This window comes from Aegilops tauschii, chromosome 4 (genome assembly GCF_002575655.3).
Source record: "Aegilops tauschii subsp. strangulata cultivar AL8/78 chromosome 4, Aet v6.0, whole genome shotgun sequence".
Lineage (NCBI taxonomy): Eukaryota > Viridiplantae > Streptophyta > Magnoliopsida > Poales > Poaceae > Aegilops > Aegilops tauschii.
Window position 1 is genome coordinate 349,304,631 of NC_053038.3, and position 20,738 is coordinate 349,325,368.

Sequence of the window (20,738 nt, forward strand, 5' to 3'; positions counted from 1 at the left end):
TGTTATTAATAACGAGTAGAAGTTGTATGATGATAATTAGTAGGACTAGTTATTATGATGATGCATGATGCGAGCATAAAGAGTTATTATATGTCAGCGAGTGAAATGAACATGGATTGGATTGAAGTGAAGGAAACATGTGGTGCATGTCGAACGTAGTACTAATCCAAACTTGATCAAGTTAGGATTAGTATTACTTTCGACATGCATCACATGTTGCCTTCACTTCAATCTAAGCCATGTTTAGGCATAGCAGTAGCGTTGGTAAACCAAGCACGGAGATAAGAGAGGACACTTCTCTCTATTAGCTAGCTAACACCCTAAATTAACCCTCCAAAACCCCCTAAACCACCCCCTTTAAAAAAACAAAAAGCTCAGCTCCTGCCAGCTGCTGACGCGTGGATGCCTTTTGGTCCCGGTTGGTGCTACCAACCGGTACCAAAGGCCCTCCTGCCTGGGCTCGCCGCAGCGGCCACGTGGAGGCCCATCTGTCCCGGTTGGTGTAAGAACCGGGACTAAAGGTATAGGGCTTTAGTACCGACCCTTTAGTCTCGGTTCCCCAACCGGGACAAATGGGCCTTACGAATCGGGATAAATGGCCCTTTTTCTACTAGTGTGCATTAAGGAAAACTCTAAATGAAGTTTAGCTTTGATATACCTTTTCATAGCTCCTAGTCTAGTCGCCACTAAATGACATAGCCCACTATTTAAAACTATGGTTGTAATATTTTTCTTTAAATTACTTCAATGTCCGGAGAAAAAAAGACTTAGAGGGCGGACAAGTAGAGGACTTTTAGGGGCTATCGTCAGCAGGCGGGTGCGTGCGCTCTGCAGGGTGTCCATGAACATGTTTTATCAACAAAGGGATATGTTAATATCGCGAAGATACCGGTTACACCTAGTCTGTGCATCAACAAAATGTCCAAATAGACATTGAGGATGTACACAGCCAAAAAGAAAAAAAACACCATAGTGATCAGGCACTCGCAATAGCAACACACTAACCACCACCAAAGACAACACCCCAAACGCAAAAGAGGTCCTCCAAAGACGACGCTTCCATGAAGGGAACAGAGCACAATCACTGTCATCGCCCAATCAATGATCATAGGTTTTCACCTTGGAGAAAGTTCGAGTTCTGAAAACAATGCCTTCAACAAGATCATTGCCAGGTACAACCACTAGACGTTGAGTTTTCACCCACATAATCAAGAGACTCGGTACTCGAGGAGCACCACCAAGACTGAAGCCCTCTAGTATTGCTGCCCCCACTTTCCTGAGGCCGCTGCTGCAAGACACTAAACACAAAGCTCAGTCTTCACCGCATCCAGGGCACCTTTCCGCCATTTCTTCTAATCCTCCAATCGCAGCTGCCATGACATTCTGCGCCTCAATTCCATGGAAATCTAGAAGTAGACATGTCCCATGGTACCGACAAAAGGCGGAGCTTCGCGCCGCGCCCACTTAAAGCCGCACTCGCAAATGCATGGATGCGCATGCCGAATCCCATCTGATTTAGAGAACCATGAGCGTCTTGCGCCAATCTGTAGAACTCTGGAGGAGAATTACAGAACTCATCATCGGCCAAATCAAAGAGGATCGAAAACAGATAGATCCTCAGTTTGGCACGAGAAGACCAATAGGGTAGCCACCTTTATTGACCTAGATCAGCAGCCCCCATGCTGCCAGTCCACGGGACCATGCAGCCCCGATCTCCCCAATCGGCAACCAGAGCCCCACGGCCGAGCCGGAGCGGTAGGAAGAAGGTGACCCGTGCTGCCCACAGTCTGCGCCAAGGGCCGCCAAGACCGCGAGCACGCCGACGATGCAACTACCACGCCATCGATGAAGAAGACGCCCGCCCGTGCCATCTCCCCGAACCACGCTGCCACGCCTCACCGAGCGCTGCATCCCACGCCGCCTACTGCCAAGCGAGGAGGGGCAAGAGCTCCGCTGCCACCGACGTCGGCCGGGCTTCGCCCAGCGACGGCCTCGATGGCGGCGAGGAGAGGGAGGGCGAGGGGATGGTCTAGGGCTACGATGGCTCGCGCGAGCCGCGCGGAAATCCTAACTTTTTCCACGAACACGTTTGGATGTGTCCACGGATAAATTGAGTTGTCCTTTCAGCCTCACGGTGATGCTCTAAGTTTTTTTTGAATAGTTAGGATTGTTTACCACATGTGTTACGTGGTACGGTGATGCTCTAAGTTAAGTGGCTGGGAGTTATCCATAAACTATATTACAAATTACTTTCTTCATAAGAGCGTTTAGATCAGTAAAGTAGTAATTTTATATTTCTTTACAGAGGGAGTACTTGTGTAGTTGAAAGCTTTCAACACAACTTTGCAAAGGACTCTACTTGAAGAAAAATCTAAGCACCTTCACACTCATCCATTTCTTCTTTGATTACAGATTTTGTTCAGATGAATTAACGGATATATCTTCACATTAGTTCCGCTCCAAAAAGAATAACTATTGTATGCTTATCAGTTGTCACAATGAGTGCAGAAGTAGTTTTTGGAAGAAGATACATATGCCCAGGATGTGATTCATTGGAATGCTAGATGAACACTTGCATAATCGACCTGGTCCTCCACTCGAGCCTACTGGATAGTTTCATACACAGATAGCTTAGCGATGCTGTAGCCCGCCAGATCCTTGAATCTGTCGCCCGTCGCTCGCCACGACATGGGCCATCACTTCGGAGGAGGACTTGAACGCTTCGCATGCCTCCCTAAGCAGCGGGCAGTGGTGCTGCTCTGCCAGCGCCAACGTCGCCGCCACTGTCTCAGTGTTCAGCCTTGTGCGCAGCTTTGCGTCGCACATCTGCTTCAGCCTGGCCAGCCCATACCGGTCCGCGGCAACGAGCAGATGTTGTGTCACCGCGGTGCTGCAGTCTTCGCCGTCGTTTGGCAGCGAATCCATGTAGACGAAGTGTATGAGCAGCTCAAAGATCGCCGGCTCCATGTCGTTAATCTTGATGATTTTCATGTCTTTCTCCCTCATCGGGCCAAAGAGCTCCGCGTTGAACACGGGAGACCTCGCTGCGAGCAGGCACCTGTGAGCAGGGAAGGAGCGGCCGCCCACATCAAAGGTGACGTCCGTGCCTTTCCCGTCCGTGAGCATGCACTTGAGATGGCTGGGCAGGTCCGGCCGCGGAACCAGTGCGGCCGGGCCGATCTTGGTGTTCTCCGTGTGTTCAAAGATGACGGCGAGGACACACCTGATGGTCAGGCAGTCGTCGTTGAGGTACCACGGTGATGCCAGATCCAATGTCCGGCCCACATCCAAAAAACCCGACCTGTCGGATGGCGAAGCACGGAAGACAGCTGTTGCGCACGTCGCCGGCAACGCCTCGCCATAGCGGTTAAGAAATCCTAAGCTGAAACTGGCCGGCACGCCCGTGGCGCCGTTGCAGATCTTTACGCACGCCGATGCGCAGCCAGGCGGGGACTTTACGCACGCCGGTGCATAGCCAGGCTGGGTGTCGGGACCCCGATTCTAAGTCACACCGATCTAGCCTGTAACACCTCATATCACTTTGCGGCCTCACGCACGGTACTCCCACGGGTGTCGCCTTACCATGGCCCGGGACCGTTTGCGCCTTTTGGCTCACGTATATGACAACGTCGCTAGCATCCATATGACAGAGAACCCGGGCCGACATGGCTAGTCGTGAACCCGAAGCGGCACTAACGTATGGGGACAGGCATACATGAATCAACATCGAACGTGTCGGTCAGCAGCGTGTGAATCCGGGCTGTAGCACTGGGCTAACAGGACTCCGGGAACCCGGGCTGTAGCAGGCTAGGCAGGACTCCGGATGTCACCGCGTGACATTTCCCCGAAGGGACAGACACAGGAACTATGTGAAACACATGCCGGCCAGTCAAGTGTCCAGAGCAGTAGTGCTGGGCTAGCAGGACTCCGGTGAACCGGGCTGTAGCGGACTACTATGGCTCAAGGAGGCACTAGACTACATTTCCCCATAAGAGAGGCTGCCAAGGATAAACAACTAGATTGTCGGATCCCACACATAGCAATACACGTTACACGTACGCATAACATGCAAGTATGTGCTGTACAACATGGCATCACAACATAACGCGAACTCATATAGATAAAAGGCCCAGAAGAGCCACATAGCATTAAGTACAAACAGGGGTCACATGACCCATCATTCAGAGCATACAAGCAACGGAAGCATTACATGTCTGAGTACAGACAACTACAAAAGAAAAAGGCTGAGAAGCCTGACTATCTACAAGACCCTCCCAAGGGTGCAAGATCGTAGCTGAGGTACAAGCTACTCGTCGAAGTCCAAGCGGAGCTACTAGTAAGACTGAAGTCTCCGCTGCAAAAACATAAGTAAAGCAACATGAGTACGAAGGTACTCAGCAAGACTTACATCAGATCCTATCTTACATGCATTTGTATCAAGAAGGTAGTGTGGGGTTTAGTTGCAGCAAGCCAGCTTTGACTCAGTGGCTATCCTGTTCTACGACTACGAGAAACTTCTTTGAGGTAAGAAGGCGCACACGAGTCCACTAATCACCACCTCAATACACCACTATGGATTCACTCCCGTCTCACTACGAGAAGCCATCCATAACACTCACACTTGTCTTGAGCATTTTAGAGTATCCACTTCAGGTTGTCTATGTACCACGTAAGCATCCAAAAAGTCCATAACCGAGGACACGGCTATTCGAATAGATCATGATAACCCTGCAGGGGTGTACTGCGTCACACACGCTCTCGCCACTTACCGCCATGTACACGTCATGTACCTCGGCAACTTTCAAGCGGAAGCCTGGCGAGGGTGTCGGCCACGACCTGACTAACCACACAAGACTCTAATCCAGGTTCATCGCCTATTCGGGTTCCATCCGCAAGGAGATCCGGCCGGGGCGTCGCTCACGGCCCCAAACGATGTGCGCAGGGTTCCCAAGCCCACCTCGCCGGATGGATCTACGCTTGGTACACCGTGCCACTTGTGCCTAGTCTGTCCCAAGCCCACCTGGCCGGGTGCCACTTGGTAGACTACTAACACTACCTACAAACACCAGAACTAATTGCAACTCCTGGACAGAGATCAAGTTGGTTAATAAGTCGAGAGGGGCACTTAAGCATTCCAATGTGTGGTAGTAGCTAGTCATTGGACGACATACACAGAACTCGGTGCTTAAGGACGGTTCCAGTGAGACAACCCACCATGTACTCCTACATGGCCTCTCACCGCTACCTTTATCAAATCGTGTTCACACGCTTAACTCTCAGCACCAGAACATACTGTAACACTCCAATTCATTCCCAATGAATCAGACCTGACACAACTCTAAGCAATAGCAGGCAAGGCATGGTAGGAACACAACATGGCTCAAACAACTCCTACACATGCTAGTGGGTTTCAACTATTTACTGTGGCAATGACAGGTCATGCAGAGGAATGGGTTCAACTACCGCAGCATAAAGTAGCAGTTGAATCGTTGTTGTCCTAATGCAGTAAAAGAGAGCAGGAGCGAGAGAGTAGGTTTGTATCGGAATGAACAAGGGGGCTTGCTTGCCTGGTAGATCAACAGCGTGGCACTGCTCCTCAGACAGGTACTCTGGAACACTCTCCGGAGCAGGACCTATCGAGAGGGAACGGTGTCGACAGTCAAAACACAATCATATGCAACAATATGATGCATGAATATGGCATGAATATGTGATGTATTTTGAGCCAATGCATTTAGCATTCAACTTGGAGGAGATCCATTTGAACCAAAGGTTCAAATGCAACTCTAATTTAAGTCCTTATATATGCCATTTATATGTTTTCACTTATACAGTAGGTATAAGTTGGTTTGTCATGCATGAAACTAGTACAGATGGATAGATTGCATTTTTCTGATAATTTTCCATATATAAATTATTTAAATCTGAGCTACGGTTGAATTTCTATGAATTTTAGAAGTTTTGAACATTTTCTGGAATTTCCTGATTTATTTTAAATCCAGAAAGTCCTTTACTGCGTCAGCATGACGTCATCGCTGCGTCAGCAGGTCAACGGGCTGGCCAGGTCAAATCTGACCGGCGGAGCCCACTGGTCAGTGAGACAGGGGTTAGTTTAAGCATAAAATAAAAGATTAGGGGCACCGGGGCCCACTGTCAGCGTCAGTGGGGGTAGATTAGAGGGTGATTAGCCTTAAGCTAATCACCTGACAGGTCGGGCCCACATGGCAGGCCGGAGAGGTCGTCGCCGGCGACCTCTGGACGCGGCGGCGTCCGCGATATAGGCCACGGGGGCGGTAGCTGAGGGCACTGGGGCGTAGCCCGGGCTCGTCCGCATCCAGGGGAGGTGACGGAAGGTTGCGGGATGGCCGGAGCTCGCCGGAGCGGAGCTCGGGCGGCGGCCGGAGTACGGCCAAGGGCGGGCGCAGCGCTGCGGTGCACGGGGAGGCCACCCGAGGGGCTCTGCGGCACCCTCGTGGCACCAGGAGCACGGTGAGGTGCTCGGGGCGAGCTGTGGTGGCCCTTGCCACGACGGTGACATGGTCGGCGGCGAGGCGCTCGCGGGCACGTCGGCTAGCACGGCTACGGCGCGAATTCGAGCGCGGGAACGGAGGGGAAACGGAGGGGAGCTCACGGAGGTTCGGCGGGCGTGCTCAGCGGCTCGGGGGAAGCTCTGGAGTTCACGGAGCGGCGATGGGGATCCACGGCGGCCGGAGGCGAAGAAGGCGACGGCGACGGCTCCACGGGACGCTCCGGCTTGCGTGGTCGGCGGAGAGCTTCAGAGCGAGGAGGCGGAGCTCCTGCGCGTGTCGGAGAGACGAGGGGGAGACGGTGGCTGCGGCAATGGAGAGTGGCGGCGACGACAGCGTTCGGGCGCGGTGAGAGAGAGCAAGGGAGAAAGCGAGGGGAAAAACGAGGAGGTCGACCGGATCGGGACGGCACCCGCGACGTCGCTCAGCGCGTCGCGCTGGCAGGGGAGAGGGCAGGCAGGCTGGTGGCGTGGCGGCACGGCGGTGCGCGCGCGTCGGCCACACGCCTGTCCGACTGGCGCGAGGACAACGACGACTGGCACTGGGCCAGTGGGCCGGCTGGGCTACTGGGCCAGGCCAGGCCTCGGGTGAGCACAGGTAAGCTTTTCCCTTTTTGTTTTCTTTTCTATTTTTCAGACATTTGTTCTGATTTAGTAGAATACTAAATCATTTTATTTTCTTATGCCAATTTTTGCAGGGGCTAGTGGTATTATTCCAGAACTCCTCAACAAATGGCATAATTTTTGGACAATATTTTATATATATAACAATATATATCCAGAGCAAATAATTACTGCATTAATTCCAAATGCCCAAAATAAATATTTATGATCTCCTAAAAATATTGGTTTGAATTTTATCTCTGTCCAATATTTTCAGAGAGCAACATGAACATTTTCTTGGAACCTTTTGGAGCAATTTTTATCTGGGTCATTTCCAAAAATGATTCTGAGGGTTTCACGTATCCCCATTTCAAATTAAAATGAAATTTAAACATGATGCACACATGACTAGCTAGTCTAGGTCATACCAGAACTAGGGATGTGACACTGGGTGTCCGTGTAGTAGAGGGTCCCGCCCGGGTAGAACATGATGGTCCACTCGTAGCCGCCGACGCTAAAGATGCCGGAGCTGACGGCCTCGCCTGGGGGCAGGTAGCGGATGAGCGAGTAGTTGGCGATCACGAAGTCGTGCGTCGCAGACGCGGTCTGCACCACGCATCTAGACGACGTGTGCGGCTGATCCATCGCCGCCATGGTCGCTCTTTTTTTTCGTGGTTAAGATAAGATTAAGACGGCGCCACATAGCAGTTGATGCTGGAGTATATATAACAGAGAATCTTAGGCAGAGAGTCCGTGATGTGCCGGAATTCCGATCGCGCTTCGTACCGGTGACGGTGCAGACTATTGCCGTTCGATGTAAAAAGCATGACGGGCGGTGGAAGAGGCATTGTTACGTACGGCCCACTCCTTCCGGCTAGTTTCCAAACATAACCCAATTAACTGGCGATTCCTATATTGCCTAAAAATAAAACTGGCGATTCCTATTTAACGCTTGCGGGCGCCAAATCCTATTTGGCGCCTTTAGCGCCCGATACAGCTTTTTCTACAAATGGATGAACTATTTTCAAATTTGATGATTTTTTTTTCAAATTCGATGAACTTTTTTCAAATTTGATGAACTTTTTCCTAAGAACAAGAGTATGTACTGTAGCAACATTGTTGGTTTTTCCCTAAGAAAATCATGACATAATGTAGCAATTTTTGGAGAGAGAAAAAATAGCGAGCGTGAGCCAGCGATCGAGTGGGCGGCTAGCGAGCGAGCGGGAGCCAGCGCGCGTTGCTGGGCCAGGCCCATGCAAGCGATGCAGTGGGCGCTGGGTTCGCTAGCGGGCGCTGAAGGCGCCAAGGAGGAGCTCTCGGTTAGGAGCTCCCCTCCTTGCGGGCGGCAAATGGTCGAGGAAACGCCTGCAGCGCTCGCGGGTGGGCCAGCTGATTTCACGGCAGCGCGTGCTGCACGTTGCTGTTTCTTTTTTGTCGTTCATTTTTCTGGTCATTTTTTTCGGTTCTTGTTTTCCTGTTTCTGTTTTATTTCTTTTCTTTTCCTTTTTATTTTTTATTTTTTATTTTTACTGTTCCTTTTCCCTATATTATACAAAGTTCATTATGTGTTACCAAAATGTTCATCATATATTAAGGAAATGGTCATGACCAAAAGTCATCATGCATTATGAAAATATTCATTGTACACTAGAAATTGTTCAACGAATATACAAATGTTCACTATGTTGTTGAAATTTGCTCAGTGTACTTTAACAAATGTTCAATTTGTATTAAAAAATTGTTCAAAGTATGTTACAAAATGTTCAGTGTGTAGTCGAAAAAATTTGAGCACATTTTTTGAAATGTCCATCATGTATTATTTTAAAATATTCATCGTACATAAAGAAAATGTTCAACTGATATTACAAAATGTTCAATACTTATTTTTGAAAATTTTGAAATGAAGTTCGATACTTCAAGTATAACGCCGCCTATCTATCACTAGAACTAGCTAGTTCGATTGGTCAGTTACGCTCGTTCATGAGAGGGAGTTCGCATGTTCGAGTTCTCGCTCGTGTAGCACTTTGTAGTTTTTATTTTTATTTTTTACACGCGCCTGGACTTCTATAGCTCCAAATGCGCCGGCCCATTTGCGGCTTCCTTCAGCGAATGATCGACAATTTGCCGCCCACAGACGGCAAATAGGAGCTTATGTCAAAAGGGCGTGGCTTCGCTGAAGTGTGGCCTTCGGACGCCCCAGTTTGAGCTGGCCTAAGGTTGCTTCGCTGTTTTTTTTCTGTTTCTCTTTTTTCTTTTCTTTTTTCATGTTTCTGTTTCTATTTCTTTTCTTTCATGTTCTTTTCCCTTTTCCTTTCTTTTCATGAATTATCCAAAGTTCATTGAATCTTACAAAAATATTCATCGTATGTCAAGAATGTGCTCACGCTATACTACAAAAAGTTCATTGTTCATTCTAAAAAATTCACCGTATATTAGAAATTGTTTAACGAATATAGAAATGATCACTGTGCTTTTCAAATTTGTTTAGCGTATATTACACAAATATTCAATGTATATTCAAATTGTTCAACGTATATTACAAAATGTTCAATATATATTCAAAGTTCTTCGATGTATATAAGCATATGTTTTTAAAAAATATTCATCATATATTAAAAGAAGTACATCGTATAATACAAAAAAATTCATCATGTATTATTAAAATGTTCATCGTACATTAAAAAAATGTTCAACGTATATTACAAAATGTTCAAAGGACATTACAAAATATTCAGTGTGCATTTTTCAAAATAAATACCGACCAAAAAGCCGGCCCAATATAGTAAATTGGATGCTATAGTATGGGCTGCTACAATTAAACCCGACGCTACAATAAATCCAGCTAAAAGACGAAGAGTGGACTGGCCCAGCAGATGGGCGCCTGTTTGAAGCTACCTCCTTTTGACGCATGAGGGCGTCACACAGGGGTTCTCCAATTAACTCCCTAACCGTGTGACGTTTTCCAGTTAACTGCTCCTGGGGCAATTAGTTGTTAGCGCAAGAAGCACTGTATATCTGTGCTATTACCACGAAAAAGGCACGCGCCTCGTTTTTTAGTACTAAACAACGACAATCATACAACCCAGCACATGCAACAGGACACCACAACACACTCACGCAAGTTATAATACAAGAGTGTTGGTGAATAGCTACACGACACCACTAGCTCTGCCCACCACCAGGACAGCTGCCCTGGCATCCAAGATGGCCCCTTCATTGCCGCCATAGCACATGGAAATAGCCGACTGCTTAAGGGGTAGAAGGCCCCTCCTTGTGCACCAAAACGAGTCCCTTGGTAGGATTGGTGCCCAACCAACCATATCTATATAGCGGAAGGTCGTCGAAGGCCGCTAGCCACACTACAGCCACCCGCACCCTCGATGTGGCACCTTCAGATCTAGGCGACGCCAAGGCAGGGTGGTCCTCTGCCCCCATCTGAAGGCACCCTGCCGCCATGGTCTAGCCACTAAAGCGACGTGTTGGGCCGCCACCAACTGTCGATCTAGGTGCATACACGAGGAGAGGAGTCGAGGTCGAGCCACCTCTGCTATCCGACCGCCACGCCAAAGGAGGTTGCCCGCGACCCCCACCACCAACGTCCCTTACCAACCAGAGGAATAGAACGGGCGATCGTCGCCGGCACCACGGACGCACACCACCATCTCGCCATTGTTACACGCCACACACATGAGTGGCGACACGCCGTCATGCCCATCGTCCACACCACGCCCAGGACCGAGGGCGCCGACCTACGCCAACCCCACCCTTTGAGAGGATAGAGACGCCCCACCGCCATCAGTTCCTATCAGGCTTCGCCCCGCTGCTCCTCCTAGCACGACAATGGAGGACGAAAGGAGGCATGGCAAAGCGATCTAGTGTTCCCTCCCCGTAGCCACGTAGGGGTCATGTGGGGCCGCTATGATGTTTGCCAGTGCCCCTATTGACACTATTAAACCCCTCAATTACACACACTAGGTTTAAATTGTGTGTGATAGTGACATCGCCCATGATGTGAATGGGTAAGAAAATTGTGTGTGTTGTAGTGCACACAATTTATATGCGCAAAGCGTGTGCAGTGAATGGAATCTTCACACACAACTGACACTAGTGAATTGTGTGATATGCACACAGTTCAGATATCTAACCGAGTGTGATGAGGGGAACCATCACATAAATTTCCGCTTAGTGCATCTTGTGTGATACTGGGCACATCATTCGGTGCTTAACTGTGTGCGATGATTTGTATCAACATAGACAATTCTTCAAATAGGATCATATGCGAAGTTGTTCACGTGATTAATTCAAGCATAGTAATTCAGTGGCCACGGTTCTTGGTATCTAAGTAAGTGTGACGAGGGGTACCATCAGATACATGTCTACTCAGTACATCATGTGTGATACGGGGCAGGCAGTTCGCTGGCTTAACTTTGCATCATCATAGACATTTCTTCAAAATTAATCGTGTGTGAAGTTCTTCAACCGATGAATTCAAGCATGGTACTTGAATGACGAAACTACTTTGTAAGATAAAATATTAGATACACACAACATTTAGATGACACACATTAGCATTAAACAAGCACTTTCTCTGACGCTTACTTTAAGAATGAAATTATGAATCCCGCAAAAAAGAATGAAATTATGAATATACCTATTAATGCTAATCTATAATGTAATATATCTTGGACTCATACCCATAATGCAGATTGTACTACAAAGACTACATATTGAAATTTTATACAGTGGACTCAAACTACTTCTAGGCATGAAGTTCACACATCACAGATCAAGAAATAGCTAGCCTCGGTCAGGTTCGGAAAAACAAATCCATAGTTCTTAGAGTTAAAACTTTTGCCAGGAGGCTCGTTACAAGGGCTCTAGCATCTAGTTTGAGAGCATCCAGATTTTCCAAACATATTAAAAAAGAATGTTGTAGATGTCGACAATTAGAAACTGACTCACACCTTTTATTTCAATGCAACTTTGAGAGATCAGTTTGGTTCAATTATGGCTTCAAAACTAATGTGATGGACATTAACTTGTATGCCTCTACTACCATACACTTGATATGGTCTTTTCAACATTCAAAACTTAAGTAGCCAAATCTTCACTCTTCTCTAGAACATTTGGAAGAGAGGCATGGTCATTTATTCAAAAAGAATGTTTTAACTCCTATGGACGTAGTTTATGCCACAAAAGCAATGGTAAATGCAGGTCTAAAGGAGAATATTGAAGAAGATTGCAGGATGTCAATTATTCCTAAATCAAAAACAATTAGCAAGCACAAATACAGCCATCCAACATGTAGGTTTTGTAGCTTACGTTGATGCGGCCTTTAATCCAGCCGCTGCGGGAGCTAAAGCTTCATTTGAAGTATTCTTAAAAGCTGAAGATTCTAATCACTCTATCTTCGTCCAAGCGGCAGCCTCGAATGATTTTTTTGTTTTGCGGGCAAAAGTGATGGACCTACTCCTAGCTACTTCATTTATCAAAGCCATGGGCTGGAATTCGATCTTTTTCCTGATTGCATAAATTTGGTGGAAGTTGTTGAAGCAAGAGATTTACTTGAAAATTCAGGACATCGGAGAGACATTTACTTGCAGATTTCTTCAACATTACATCAAGTAAGAGCTCTTACAAGGCCGCAGATGTTCAAAGGATGAAAAAACTTTGCTCACTCTCTAGCTAAAAAGGCTTTCTCTTGGTGATTTTCCTCTGGTTGCTCTATCCAATGCACTAAAGTTTATCAATGAATTTCAAAAGGAAAACAATTTTTCAACTGGGATGATTATTCGCTCGCGCAAACCTCCTCGCACGCATGACACACGTCCTCATGGAGCCCACACACCGCCCACGGTTTGTTATCTTCTAGCACCCGAAACGAGATCACCTTTTCCACTTGTTCTGCTCCCTGCCATGGTGATGCTTGCTTCTCCTTCCAAAAATCTCGTCTACAACCTTGCTCTGCTCTATTCCTCGGAACCTCTCCTCTCTTCCTGCCCTCTCTCACCCCCGATCCGATGAAGTTGTTGCTGCTGCAAGGGGAACCACTGTGTGGCGATAACAAAGGTGGTGATGGTGAGCTTTTTTTGCCGAGAACACTACTGCAAGAAGGTCCTAAGATGTCACATGTATAAGAGACCAATTGACCAAGCTGTGTGCGATGCATTAATCGCAAACGGTATGGCAATAAAACCATCACCAATAAAATGAACTATGTGCGATCGTGGATCCATCAAGCACGATTAAGATTAGAGTTGCGTGTGGGAATCATGACATACAGTTGATCCATACGAACTGTTTGCGGTGAGCCAAAAACAAAAGCGGTTACCCAGATAAAGATGTGTGCGATAGATGGCATACTGTGACGATGACATGTACCTAGGGTAGGGTCTTAGGCCTGACCTAGAAACACTACCCAAGGACACTGCCATAGAGTCAAAGACATTCAAAGTCCAACAGAAGGCAACAGAAGGCATCGACTGAAATCACCGTGAAGTGCAATCCACTCGACAGCAGATTCCACTCAGATACCTCAATTCCACTCGACCACAATAGCGTCACTCGACCATACGAAGAACCATTCGGAGTACAGAAGATCTAAAATCACCCAGGATGGCAACGGTCAGGCGTTCACTCCGTAGTCATCAAGACCATTAATAGCTGGCGTTACTAGTAACGCCCCTGTCTTAACTCACATTGAACCCTGTGTAATCGAGGGCTGGAGGGGCCTGGCGCACTCTATATAAGCCACCCCCTCCTCTGGGACAAGGGTTCGCACCCCCTGTAACTCTCACGTATAATCCAGTCGACAAGCCTCTGAGGCATCGAGACGTAGGGCTGTTACCTCCTCCTCCGAGGGGCCTGAACTTGTAAACTTGCGTGTACAACCTTGCCGTAGCTAGGGCCTTGCCTCCTCCTACGTACCCCTTACTCTTACTGTCAGACTCACTCCCACGACAGTTTGCGCCCACCATGGGGCAGGCGTCTTAGCGACTTCCCATGAGGTTGCAGTTTTTTCGATCTCCGTCAACATGGTTTCCGGCGGTGGTTTGTCCCTGGGCCATGAGGTCCGCCTCGGAGCGCTCGTCTTCATCGCCGACGACTCCACTTGGCTCCAAGAAGCCCTCCTCGACGTCGAGACTCTCCCCATTTGCGGGGCGACGCACTTTCGCGCGTGCGCTCGTGGCGTCCTCTTGCGGCAGCCGTCGACCCAGTATCGGTCGGCTCCCGCAGCATCCTCACTCCCCGCTGTTCGCCGTCGCAAGCGATCTAGTCGATCGCGGCTCCAACGGTGGGTGAAGCATGCGGTGGCTCGACAGTCAACCACCCCTCAAGTCGCGACAATTGAGCCCGACGAATCTCTCTATGGATTGTTCGACCTGTCGGCTGGTCACTCGGACACTCTTTTTGAGTGTGAGAGCAATAACCCAGCGGCAAAAGTTCTCATGGTCGACTCCCCGCGCAGCTCGCCCGGATTTTGTCGCGGTGGCGGAGACGACCCAGCGCGTGATCATGACGAATACTATCCCCAAGCCCTCACAGCGGAGTAAAGGGAGGAGCTGCATCGCCGCAACGTCCAGGCGCTCCAGACCCCCATCGTTGGGGAGACCTCCGAGGCTCGGGCCTTGGAGGCTGCGCGCTTGGCCACCTTGGCTGAGCGTACGCGTCTGGAGAATCTCCAACAATCACTCGACGAAAGCGCCCGTCAGCAGATCCCTAGATCTAGTTGATGACCACGACAATTGTTTCCGCCTGAACCTCAGGTAGACCATACTCCGATTCAAAATGTCACAGCAGTTGCACGCATAGCAGAGTCAATTTAGCCGTCTCGTTCAGAAGCTGGTAGAGGTTTGCTGCAGATCCGAGCGCTGCTCCGGGCAGCTGGAGAACAAAACTCGGCCGTTTCTCAGTCGCGTAATAGAATTCATAGCAGATCTGTGGTTGCAGACACAGTTTAGTCGGCACATAGTCCAAGATCGCCTCCGCGGCGTGAAGACCGTGGTCACCGCCAGGATCAGTATCTGAGTCGAGGCCACGGGCAGTATGATCATCGATATCCCCGTGATGACCACCGTCGAGTGCTTTCTCCCCCTCCAAGTGGCGGGTCGTACCCGCCCCGGCGGTATGACGACAGGCGCCCGTATGGTGACGAGCGGAGAGCTCCAGTCGACCCAAGAGAGCCTGGGTTCAACACGAGGTCACTCATCGTGCAGGGTTTGGTCGACAGGGGCCGAGCACACAGTGAAGGACAAGATAGAGACCGTCCGAGTGGAAGCAGAGCATTTGTTTCTGGGCCCGAGTGTTTCAGTAGAGCCATCCGAACTGCTGAGATCCCTCCCAACTTCAGTCTGGCGACAGGAGTGAGTAAGTTCACCGATGAGTCAAAGCCCGACACATGGCTGGAAGATTACTGAGTGGAAGTGCAGATTGGTGGAGGCAATGATGATGTAGCCATGAAGCACCTCCCCTAATGTTTGAGGGTTCGGCCAGGGCCTGGTTGAATTAGTTGGCCCCTAGAAGTATTTTCTGTTGGGATGAGTTAGCCCGAGTGTTCGTCAAAACATTCGAGGGCAGTTGCAAGCGACCTGCTGGGCTGACTGATTTGCAGCATTGCGTCCAGAAACCGAATGAGACTTTGAAAAACTACATCCAGAGATGGACTACCCTTCATCATACATTGGAAAATGTGTCACAACACCAAGCAGTTTGCGTCTTCAAAGAGGGCGTCTGTTACAGAGAGCTCAACCTGAAGTTCGGTCGTTCAGGAGACATGTCTCTAGCCCGAATGATGGAAATAGCCACTCGATATGCTAACGGTGAAAAACAAGACCGACTCTGCAGTGGCAAGGGAAAACCAGTCGACCAGGACACCGACGGTGGGGATTCCGGTCGGAAGCAAAAGCGTAAAGCTGAACCTGCGGGTCCTGCTGAGGCCGCAGTTTTGAATCAAGTAAAGTTCAAGGGAAAGCCTAAAGGGCCATGGATCCCCAAAAAGGTGAAAGATCAGTCAGGCAACGACGTTCTCGATTTACCCTGTCATATACACACTAAAAAGAGGAAGAGGGTAACTTGATTCTGCCCAAGCATACCACTCGATAGTGCCGACTCCTGATTCAGAGTTTCCGAGAGGGTCAGCTGTAACGCCCCAAGACCGACGCTTCAGAAGACTTCCATATTTTCGTGATCACCGTGTGTTTCTTTTGTGCTTGCCCTTTTTTTCATTGCATCATGTCATCATGCCATCATGTCATTAATTTTTTTAAAAGTCAACTAAGTAAATTGCATGGATCTTCGATCCATTTAAATCGAGGGAAATGCACATGGTGATTTCTCTTTATAACATATATCCTCCCAATATTATTAGGGAGCTATATTAAAATATTCCATTAATTGGAGTTCACCATAACACACTTGCAAATATCCCAATGCCTTTGTTATCTTAATTCTTGGTCTCCAACCTTGCCATTTATTCTTTCTTCAATTTCCGGAGCTCCACCAAAAATCCGAACATTTTTGGACCTTCCCAACCCTCACTTCCTATTCAAATCATTTGAATTAAATTCAAATGCATTTGAATCTATATCTTTCAATCAGGCCACTTCTATTTTTCCTAGATCAAGCATATTTTTGTGAGTCCGGAGAAATTATCCGCGGGTCCAACATCTTTCCCTAACCCTCTCTTTCTTTTCCCTTTTCTCTAATTTCTTTTCCGCCAAAGAAATAAGGGAGAGAGAAGAAAGAGACCCCCAGCCGGCCCAGCTGGGTCTCCCAACTTCAAGCCGGCCCATCCCCGCGGCCCACCTAAGCCAAACCCTAGCCCGATCGAATCCCCATCTCCTTCCCTCCAGCGCCGCTACCTTGCGCCCGATCCCCATCTCTCCCTCCTCTCGCTCCCCCCACTCGTCCTCCTCCTGCGCCCACGCCTTGCCTCCCATGGCGCCCGAAGCTAGGCCCCGTCGCCCCTCCGGCCGGCGAGTCTAGGCCGCCCAGCTCGCCGCCGCCGCCGACGACCAAGCTTCCTCAGCGCCGCCTCTCCTCCTGCTTCTCCTCGTCGCCACCAACCCGCCGTTCGCCTCCTCCATCGACCGTCCCGGCCACCAGGGCTGTTGACGGCCGAAGCCCGGCCACGTCGTAGCCTCTGCTGCCGGCGGCCTCGACCTCGAAGACCCCGTGGACGCCTCTGCTCCATCGCCTCCTTTCTGCTGCCCGAGCCCCAAGTCCGTCGGCCTGCCTCCGCTGTGGACTGGCAGGAACGGGACCCCGGCGACCTCCCGCGACCGGTTTCAGCAAGTTCGACGCCGAGCGCGCCTGAGATGTTCTTCCTCCCGCTGGCCTCCTCTGTGCGCCAAGCCCCTCGCCTGCGTGCCAAGTTCTCGCTGCCATCGCTTTTCTCACTCACTCCGCATCCGTGGCTCTGCTGCTGGCCCTCGCTGCCGAGAGCATCGTCGTTGGCCTCCTCCTTGCCTCTGCACCTCCGGATCCTGTTGTTGCTGGACGCAACTTTGACCACGATGAATACGCCAAGACCCCGAGATCGACTTCGCGGACTGACAAGTACCACGACGACCGTCGAGACCACCAAGTACCACGACACACGGCGCCCGAACGACTACCGCACCGAACGCCAAGTACAACTATGGACTCGAAGACCTCGGATGCATCAAGTTCCTCTACGACCCGTGTACGACTACGTGATTTCACCAAGTACCCCTCGGATGCGCCAAGTTCGACTACATGGATTACCAAGTTCCTCTACCGATGACTCTAACGATTACGAAACGTGTACCACTACCGTCGACCCGCGAAGACCCTGTGGACGTCAAGTTCTTTGTCGTGACCCCGAGCATCTATGGAATATGTACCACTACTTCCACTACCGTCGTGAGAACGACTACTTCCCCTACGACACGTGAACAACTACTTCCACTTCGAACGCGTTCCGCCCCGAATGCACGCTTCGAAGGTATAACCCCGAGACGACGTCCGTGGACCGAATGCATGTGTTGTATGAGATGCTCGTGTTTGCACCGTTTCCTAGTTGTCATTGCATGTTTCTCCTAGTTTGCCATGCCGCCGTACCGTGGGAACCCGGCTACCGGTATCACCCCACCATCTCTAGCATGTTCCGCACATCCGCACACTTGCTTCTTTTGCACCGATATCTCAACGAGTTGTCGGAACCGGAACGTTGCCGTGGCACCGTGTCTGTTATCGTCGCCGTGGCACCCTTTTCGTTCCACCACGGAAACAAATGCTTCATAACATGCTCATGTCCACGTTTTCATAAAATTGCTTAAAAACTTGCATATGTCATTCGCATCATGATAACAACATTTAAATGTTTAAAATTGTTGTTTGCCGTAAATTGCTAAATGACATATGGGGATTTTACGGAATTGTTGTTCGTTGTTCCGGCCTTATTTAAACTTGCCTAAATAGTTAGTTTACTTATGCTTCCCCTCTTGCCATGTTTAATAACATTTAATATTGTTGGGTACATAAACGAGAGAGAACTAAATAATTGATGTGGTGTTTCGTCAATATGCAACTCGTTGCATATTGAGCTCCACTTAACTTGTAGTTTCGTTTGTGCATTTTGCCATGCCATGCCTCATTTAAACCGGACATGCATCATACTCGATTGTGCATCATGCCATGTTTATGTGATGGTTGTTTACTATGTTGTTTGTTTCTTTCCGGATTGCTTCTTTCGTTAGCTTCGGTTTCTTTCCGGAGTTGTGAGGATTCGTTCGACTCCGTCTGTTTGTCTTCTTCATGGACTCGTTCTTCTTCCTTGCGGGATCTCAGGCAAGATGACCATACCCTCGAAATCACTTCTATCTTTGCTCTACTAGTTGTTCGTTCTATTGCCATGCTGTGCTACCTACCACTTGCTATATCAAGCCTCCCAAATTGCCATGAACCTCTAACCTTCGTCACCCTTCCTAGCAAACCGTTGTTTGGCTATGTTACCGCTTTTGCTCAGCCCCTCTTATAGCGTTGCTAGTTGCAGGTGAAGATGAAGGTTGTTCCATGTTGGAACATGGATTTTATGAACTCTGTTGGGATATCACAATATCTCTTATATTTCAATGCATCTATATACTTGGTAAAGGGTGGAAGGCTCGGCCTTATGCCTGGTGTTTTGTTCCACTCTTTCCGCCCTAGTTTTCGTCATACCGGTGTTATGTTCCTTGATTTTGCGTCCCTTACGCGGTTGGGTGATTTATGGGACCCCCTTGACAGTTCGCTTTGAATAAAACTCCTCCAGCAAGGCCCAACCTTGGTTTTACATTTGCCTCACCTAGCCTTTTTCCCTTGGGAGTCGCGCTCCCAAGGGTCATCTTATTTTACCCCCCGGGCCAGTGCTCCTCGGAGTGTTGGTCCAAACTAGAGCCACTTGCAGCGCCACCTCGGGGAAACTTGAGGGCTGGTTTTAGTTGTACGTAGTGTTCATCCGGTGTGTCCTGAGAACGAGGTACGTGCGACTCCTATCGGGATTGTCGACACATCGGGCGGCTTTGCTGGTCTTGTTTTACCATTGTCGAAATGTCTTGTAAACCGGGATTCCGAGACTGATCGGGTCTTCCCGGGAGAAGGAATATCCTTCATTGACCGTGAGAGCTTATAATGGGCTAAGTTGGGACACCCCTGCAGGGTATAAACTTTCGAGAGCCGTGCCCGCGGTTATGTGGCAGATGGGAATTTGTTAATGTCCGGTTGTAGAGAACTTGACACTTGACCTTAATTAAAACGCATCAACCGCGTGTGTAGCCGTGATGGTCTCTTCTCGGCGGGGTCCGGGAAGTGAACACGGTTTCTGGGTTATGTTTGACGTAAGTAGGAGTTCAGGATCACTTCTTGATCATTGCTAGTTCACGACCGTTCTGTTGCTTCTCTTCTCGCTCTCATTTGCGTATGTTAGCCACCATATATGATAGTGCTTGCTGCAGCTCCACCTCACTACCCTTTCCTACCCTTAAGCTTAAATAGTCTTGATCTCGCGGGTGTGAGATTGCTGAGTCCTCGTGACTCACCGATACTTCCAAAACAGTTCCAGGTGCCGATGATACCAGTGCAGGTGATGCAACCGAGCTCAAGTGGGAGCTCGATGAAGATCTTGCTCGTTGTGTTGTTTCTTTTCATGTTGATCAGTAGTGGTGCCCAGTTGGGACGATCAGGGATCTAGCATTTGGGGTTGTCTTCTTTTCTTTTGGTTCCGTAGTCGGACCTATGTGTGTACTCTGATTGATGTATGATTTATTTATGTATTGTGTGAAGTGGCGATTGTAAGCCAACTCTTTATCCCATTCTTGTTCATTACATGGGATTGTGTGAAGAGGACCCTTCTTGCGACAAAACCACAATGCGGTTATGCCTCTAAGTCGTGCCTCGACACGTGGGAGATATAGCCGCATCGTGGGTGTTACATCAGCCCAGTGAGAAGGAATCTGATAAGGAGGAGAAAAAAGAGGAATATGATGGTTACCCTAAGGTCAATGCTACCTTGGTGATGTTTGCTGACATAGAGAGCAAAAGTCGACTGAAAGTCATTAACAGGGAAGTGAATATGGTTTGCTCCGGCAACTACGACGTATTTGAAGTG

The 20,738-nt window shown here is 49.0% G+C and overlaps 1 protein-coding gene across 1 annotated transcript; it reads right to left on the reverse strand.

The window, feature by feature from the left end:
- Positions 1-2,152: 2,152 nt before the first annotated feature.
- On the reverse strand, positions 2,153-7,783 carry LOC109735826 (BTB/POZ and MATH domain-containing protein 2-like). The gene is made up of 2 exons (XM_045227681.2): positions 7,558-7,783; positions 2,153-3,329 (listed from the first exon to the last, which is right to left on the reverse strand). Exons 1-2 carry the CDS (start codon positions 7,781-7,783, stop codon positions 2,632-2,634), a joined length of 924 nt encoding a protein of 307 aa, XP_045083616.1. The 3' UTR covers positions 2,153-2,631.
- Positions 7,784-20,738: the final 12,955 nt, after the last annotated feature.